This window comes from Octodon degus, unplaced genomic scaffold, assembly GCF_000260255.1.
Source record: "Octodon degus isolate 3935 unplaced genomic scaffold, OctDeg1.0 scaffold00123, whole genome shotgun sequence".
Classification (NCBI taxonomy): Eukaryota; Metazoa; Chordata; class Mammalia; order Rodentia; family Octodontidae; genus Octodon; species Octodon degus.
Genome location: NW_004524699.1, coordinates 1236527 through 1242990, shown reverse-complemented (window position 1 = coordinate 1242990; position 6464 = coordinate 1236527). Strand labels below are relative to the sequence as shown.

General features: G+C 62.4%; 1 protein-coding gene across 1 annotated transcript in view; it reads right to left on the bottom strand.

The window, feature by feature from the left end:
* The window catches only part of Kcnt1 (potassium sodium-activated channel subfamily T member 1), a 51993-nt gene extending 45796 nt beyond the window's left edge, over positions 1-6197 (bottom strand). The window contains exons 1-2 of the mRNA XM_023700237.1: positions 6004-6197; positions 4554-4649 (exon numbers count right to left, since the gene is read on the bottom strand). Coding sequence (XP_023556005.1) covers positions 4554-4649; positions 6004-6197 — 290 coding nt within the window. The remainder of the gene's footprint in view (positions 1-4553; positions 4650-6003) is intronic.
* Between the last annotated feature and the right edge of the window lie 267 nt (positions 6198-6464).

Here is a 6464-nt window from a genome sequence, read left to right as displayed (position 1 = left end):
GGGGCCCGCCAGGAGAGACGTACTGATGACATCGCAGTGGGATCCCCCTCTAGCTGGGAGCCCCTCCCTGGGGCACAGATTCCCTCACAGCCTCGCCCAGAGGCGACAGCACGGGGCCCAGATGTCCGCATGGCCGCGTGCGTGCCAGGCCCACGTGAGTCCGCATGAGCTGTGCTGCTGCCAACACTCAGCACCCTCAGGGGACCCTCCTAAAAGGCCACACAGCTCTTCCCAAGGAGCCCCGCGCGAGCAGGCTTCTCTGGGCCCTGCCCACAGGTGCCGTGAAGCCAGGCCTGGGGGCGGGCAGCCACAGGGCCAGGGCTGGATCTTCTCTCCTGGCTGAAGACCTTCTCCTGTCACTCCAGGCCAGTGCCACAGCCCCCAGCCTCCTTTCCCACCTGGTGGGAGTGGGGGCTGTCTGCTCCTCAGGACCCATAATGGGACCAGGAAAACGCGTCCCGCCCTGCCCAGGGACTCCTTCTAGGAGTCAGGCTGCTTTTGGGACTTGGTGTGACGTCTCTGCCAAGAGATGCTGGTCTGCTCTGACACACACCCCTCAGTGCCCACACATGCCTACATGCAGCTGGGGACATGTGTGCACAGAGGCCTGAACATGTGTGCAGATGCGTGTGAGTGTGCAGAATGTGCAGACACGTTTGTACACCGTGCATACACACCGTGCACACAGGCGTGTGCATGCAAAGATGCACGCCAGTGTGAGCTTGGGCATCCTTACTCAACATATCAGAAGGTCCCATAGATGTCACTGCAGTGGGGACAGCTGAGCACTGGGCTCAGGGCCTAATGGAAGGGAAGCCACAGACCCCGCCTCCGAGATAGAAAGGCGAGCTGCAGCAGGCTGTGGTGGTGCACCCCGCCGCCCAGCACTGAGGGAGGCTGAGCGAGGAGGACCACAAGTTTGAGGCCAGTCTGGGTAGGTTAGCAAGACCTTGTCTCAAAATAAAGATTTATGTGTGGGGCCAGGGAGATAGCTCAGGGGCAAGTACAAGGTTCTGAGTTCAATCTCTGATATATATATATATATATATATATATATATATATATATGAAATAAAAATAAATGTATAAATAAAATAAAGATTTAAAAAGGGCTAGGGATGGAGCTCAGTGGTAGCTTGCCCTGGATTCAGTTCCAGAGAAAGAGGGAGGAAGGAGCAAGGGAGGGAGGACAACTGCTTCCTCTGCACGATGTCTCGGAAGCCAGCCCTGCACAGGCAGGGCGGGGATGGCGTCCCCAGATGACACACTCCCTCTCCCCCGGGAAGGAAGGCAGCTTCACATCCACACCGTGGGTGGCTGCTTGCCACGGTCTCTGGGGACACCGCCCCAGGTCCCAGAGCGAAGCCGAGCTGAGCGAGCTGGCAACGCAGCTGCCCCGCAGCAGCCGGCTTCTCCGCACGACCAGCCTGAGGCAGAGGGGACACCAAGGCCTCACACGCTCAGGGCCATTTTGGGGCCAGGGCCACCCCAAGGATATGGGGGACAAAAGTCATGGGGGACTGCAGTTCCACCCAAGCTTGGGTGGCCTCTCTGAACAGACTGTCCCTTGCCCCAAGGCAGCTGGCAGCAGCTCCAGGGTTGTCCCACATGCACACCTCCGGGCCCTGAGCCTGCAGACTGCTACCCGTGGGCTACATCCCATCCGCTGACATGACAGGGGCTCGTGGGTGACCACAAAGGACAGGTCCTCACCTTGAGCCCCTTCAGCTGGGGGGCAACACCAATTCCAGCAAGCAGGGTCCAGTGCTGGTGCAGGGGCCCCCTAGGTTACCTGAGTGGGTCTGTGTGGAGAAGGGCCTTTCTGTCCCCACTACACTTCCAGCTGACAGTGCCAGGGCCACTGACGCAGTCCAGGGTGGTACAGCCTGTGGCGCACTGTGCCTGCTCTAGGAGCTGAGGTGTGTGGGGCACACCAGGGCCTGCAGGTGGTGGCACCCAGCCGTGGAGCCAGAGGGCACATGGCTGGACCACCTGCAGCAGGACAAGTACCCAGGCCAGCAGTGCTGGCCATGGAAGGGAGAACAGCAGCTGGTCGGCCCTGAAGTCCACCCAGCACCCCACCTTACCCCTCTAGCCCCAATTTGGGACTCTGAGAACCTAGGACCCCTCCAGTCAATCCCTGTGGAGCCTGGACCCTGCCTGGTTCAGGTCAGCTGGAATTGCCACTCCAGGTGACCCTGCCCCACCCCATCAGGCCTCTCACACAGAAGGGCACTTCTTATAGCCCAGCTCTGGGCCACACCTGCTGTCCCCCAGGCTCTGTCACTCACAGCGAGGCAGCAGAGAGCCCTGGCTCCAAAGGTAGAGGCACCCTGGGGCCACTCACACATCACAGCTAGGGAGACCAACGCCTGCACCTGCACACCCCTCCCCTGCAGTCAGGGGCTGGACCTGACACCATCTGCGACTCCTTACTTCGTCCCATCCCTGACTTGTCACCCTTCTCTGGGCCTGGTCAGCCCGGAGGGCTCTGGATGAGAGCTTGCCCACCTGCTGTGGCTGGCAGTGCCTCCTGTGCTGAAGCCCCCCCTGCTCCCTCTGGCACCATCAGGCTGGCTCCTGTCCTCCATGCCACCACCTGCCTCCAGCCCCAAGGTCAGCCCCAGCGCCAAGCCACGTGGGAGACCAAAGAGGCCCCCGTGTCGGTGACCAGGGCTCAGGGATCTGACTTCACTCCTCCAAACAGGTTGTGTCCGGCAGTAGCCTCAGCCCTCCACCCAGTACCCAGGGTCTCCCTTGGGTTTTGCAGGCCCACCAGGGTCCCTGTGCCATGGGAGGAAGCCCAGGGACTGAGATGCCTCTCAGACACCTTGAGGGTGACTTTCTCTGCTTTAGCAGGGTACTGTGCTCTGAAGGACATGGCCAGGGGATGTCCAGGCCATGACCAGAGTGTTCTGCTGTTACTACAAGGGCTCCTTGCCAGGCCACCAGCCCTCCGGGCCCTGGGCTGCTCAACTCCCCCACTGACCACCTGGCAGTGAAGGGTTGTCAGGGCCCCTCTCGAAGCCTTGCTGGGCCCCCATTTCAGCACACAGGTTGGGGTGCCTGTGCCTTCTGGCCCCATCTTCAAGGCCCCTAGAGTCTGATAGAGACCCTCAGGACCTGCGTCTGGGTCACAGCAGCTGTCCCTACCCCTGCCTACAAATCCAGAGTTCAAGCCCCACCATCCATGGCTGTGGGGAGACAGGGCTGCATATTGTCCCCATCCTGTTGGCAGGCAGCACAGGAGGGAGGTACCAGGGCCGCTTGGAACTGTCTCTGAGACAACCACACAGCTGGCACTGCTGAGACCCTTTGCACAGCCAGGCCCCATGCTGCTGTCCCAAGCCGGCCAGGCCCACTGACCAGCAACCTCCAGCCAAGAGCGGGCGCCCACTCTTCTGGGGACCCTTATCATTCTGGTGGACAGTGCCCAAGAGCCCAGGAAGGAGCTTCTGGTCTCACCAGTGCCCAGGACACAGGAGCATCTGCATGAAAAAGCACCCTGTGCTACCACCACCTCCTCTGGCCTCAGCCAGCTCCCGGTGCAGGACCTCAGTGCCTCCCCAAGGAGGTCCGAAACAGGGGCTCAGGGAAGGACTCAGTGGAGGACCCTCATGGCTCTTTCCTGGGAAAGTGCTGGCTCTGAGTCACCCAGGAAGCGTAGCCTCACTGTCCAGGCGACCAGAAGAGGACTGGCATGAACAAAGATGCCTGCAGGCACCCACACAGCCCAGCAGGTACCGCTGCCCGGGTAGTCACTGTCAAACCTCAGCTCACTACACAAAGGAAGCAAATGTCCCTGCCACTACCTTCCCGATGGGCACAGCGAGGCCCAGAGGGGTGAGGTCACATGTCCAGGGCCACACAGCTACTGAGCCCTGGCCTTGCAGCTGTTTGGCTCCCAGGCCCCCAGGGCCTCATGCTGCTAGGGATTCTCACTGGGACCAGCCCCTCCAGGCTGGTTCCAGGGCGCCAGTGTCCCCCTCCGATGCCTATCTCTGCTCCTATGAAGCTGCCTCTTGTCCACCTCTCGCTCAGCCCTGGTCGGCCAGCTCCAGGCCCCCCACAGGACACTTCCAGCAATGCCTGCATGTTTGGGGTGACCACTCTTGCAGGCAGCACTCCAGCGCCCCACCCTGCCTTCCTCCCTCATGGTGGTGCCCTCAGGCCCCTCCCTCCCTCCTCCAGCTCTAACATAGGCACCCGTGCATACAGGTGTGCACGCACACTCCACACGGGTGCTGGGAGCTGAGGCTCATGTAAGAGCTCTCTCACTGCAGAGAAATCCCAGGATTTGTGGGGTGCAGAAGGGCTACCCACTGTGGCTAGGGCAGAGCCTGCGAATCCTGGCTGGCAGTCCTGGGAAGCCACATGGGAGACTCTGGAGGACAAGCTGTGGGCTGCTCAGGGAGTCCACAGTTGTCACGATCCACGCCCCAGATGGGATGAGACACCGCCGCCGGGGTGGCTGAGACAGGCACACTGGGTGACACCCATGGGGGCTCAGACAGAAGCCAAAACCCTAGGATCCCCCGTCACCTGCTTACTTACTGTGTCTTCCGAGCTGCTACTGCAGGAGCCACCCCCAGGTCACAGGCAGCACCTCGGCCCCTCCGCCAGGGCTGGGAGAACACGCGGTGCTCCCTCCTGCTGGCCAGGGCCAGGATGAGCCATGAGCCTGCACGCCGTTCCCTGGGGCCGGCTGCTTCGTGCTTCCCCATGGGCCCAGCTGCCTAATATGGGCAGAGCGGGCCTGCCAGCATGCTCCTGGCAGTACGCCAGGGCTGTGCTCCGTGCCCTGGCCTTCGGGGCCTAGAGGGTCCCACGACACGGGGGCCAGGGTTGTTGGGAACTGTTGTTGGGAAAGGCACAGAGGCTGGGATAGGCACAGCCTGGCCAAGGATCCTCCCACTGCCACAGCAGCTGTCACCTCCAGCCCCAGGGAGCGGCAGAGCAAAGGATGACAGGGGAGGGCCATGTCCAAGGACCCTGAGGGGGTAGCTAGGGCCAGCGAAGGGGGTTCAGGCTGGGGAGCCATGAAGTGGAGGCTGTATGAGGAACCCATGGCCCAGAGGGTTGGGGCTCTGTTCTAGATCCCCTCTTCTCCATTCCACGGTCTGGAGGCCTGGAACACCCCAGGGTAGGGCTGGGGTCCAACCAGGTGATGCAGGGTGGTATCTCACCACCCTGTGGCTCCTATCACTAATGCCAATGCCAGTCAGAGACACTGCCCAGCCCTGGAGGAGACCAGATTCCAGGAGCATGCTGGTCCCTCACCCCGCAGGGAACATGGGGCAGGAGCCCCCTGGCAGATTCCCCTCTTCTGGCCTTTGCTCCTGCCCCAGCCTGCTCTCCCCCGGTGTCCACTGGGTTACCTGACACCCTCTGCCCTGGCAGCAGCTCCACCTGGAGTGACAGACAGTGGGGATGCAGGACAGAGGCCAGCCCAGGCCAGCAGGGATGGAGTCCTGGGGTGGGGTACAATGGCTGAAATCCAGACCCTAAGGGGCTAGGTCTCAGGCTGGGATACAGCAGGAGTTGAGGAGCACAGGGCATGAACCCAAGCTGAGTGGCCCAGGAGGGTGACACCCAGGTCCCAGGGACAACAGATGGTGCCCAGACCAGGAGGGCAACAGAAGCGGAGGACTCTGTCAGTAACAACTCCTAGCCCAGAAGACATCACTGTTGGCCCTGAGTGCTATGGCAGGTGCAGGCTGCACGGGGCTCCCCAGGACCCGTGGCTGTGCACTCTGACAGCGCCGAGGCCCTGGCCCCTGAGGGTATCTTCTTGCCAGGCTGCCTCCAGAAAACACCCAACCAGGGGTCAGACTCCCAGCCCCAGCGCTTCCCCCAGGAGAACCCTGGCCCCTCCCCCAGTTCGGTGGGAGACCGCTGGAGTCACCTCTGCAGGAGCAATTGGCTCCCCCATGTGGCCTCCCGAACCCCTAAGAACGACCTTGCAGCCGGCACCGTACACTTGCCACAGCGAGGAGGTGCTCACTGTTCTGGGGAGAAGGAGTCCTGGGCGCGGGGATCCGGGGCTGGGGGTCCTGGGAGCTCCCACGGAGTGGCGCCAGCGCAGCCCGGGGTCTCTCCACACGGCAGCCCGTACCTGGGGGCGCGTAGGCCGTCGTCGAACTCGAAGGTGCAGTTGGTGCAGCCCCCCGGGCTGCGCCCCCCGTCGGGAAGCGGCATGAGCGAATCCCGCCCCGCGCAGCTTTCCACGCGTGCGGCTCAGCCTCCGCGCTCTCCGCCAGGTTTCCGGCGCCCGTCCACGGGCGCCCTCTGCCGGCCGCACCGGGTCTGTGGTGGCGTCTGGTTCCGCCTGGGCAAAGTGGGGGTTCAAGGTCCCCCACCCTCGTTAGAGACACGATCTGTGGCCCTGAAAACAGGAGAGACGCATCTGTGGCTGGGAGAACCCAAGTACACACAGCTGGGCGCCCTGCAGGCTTCATCCCAAAG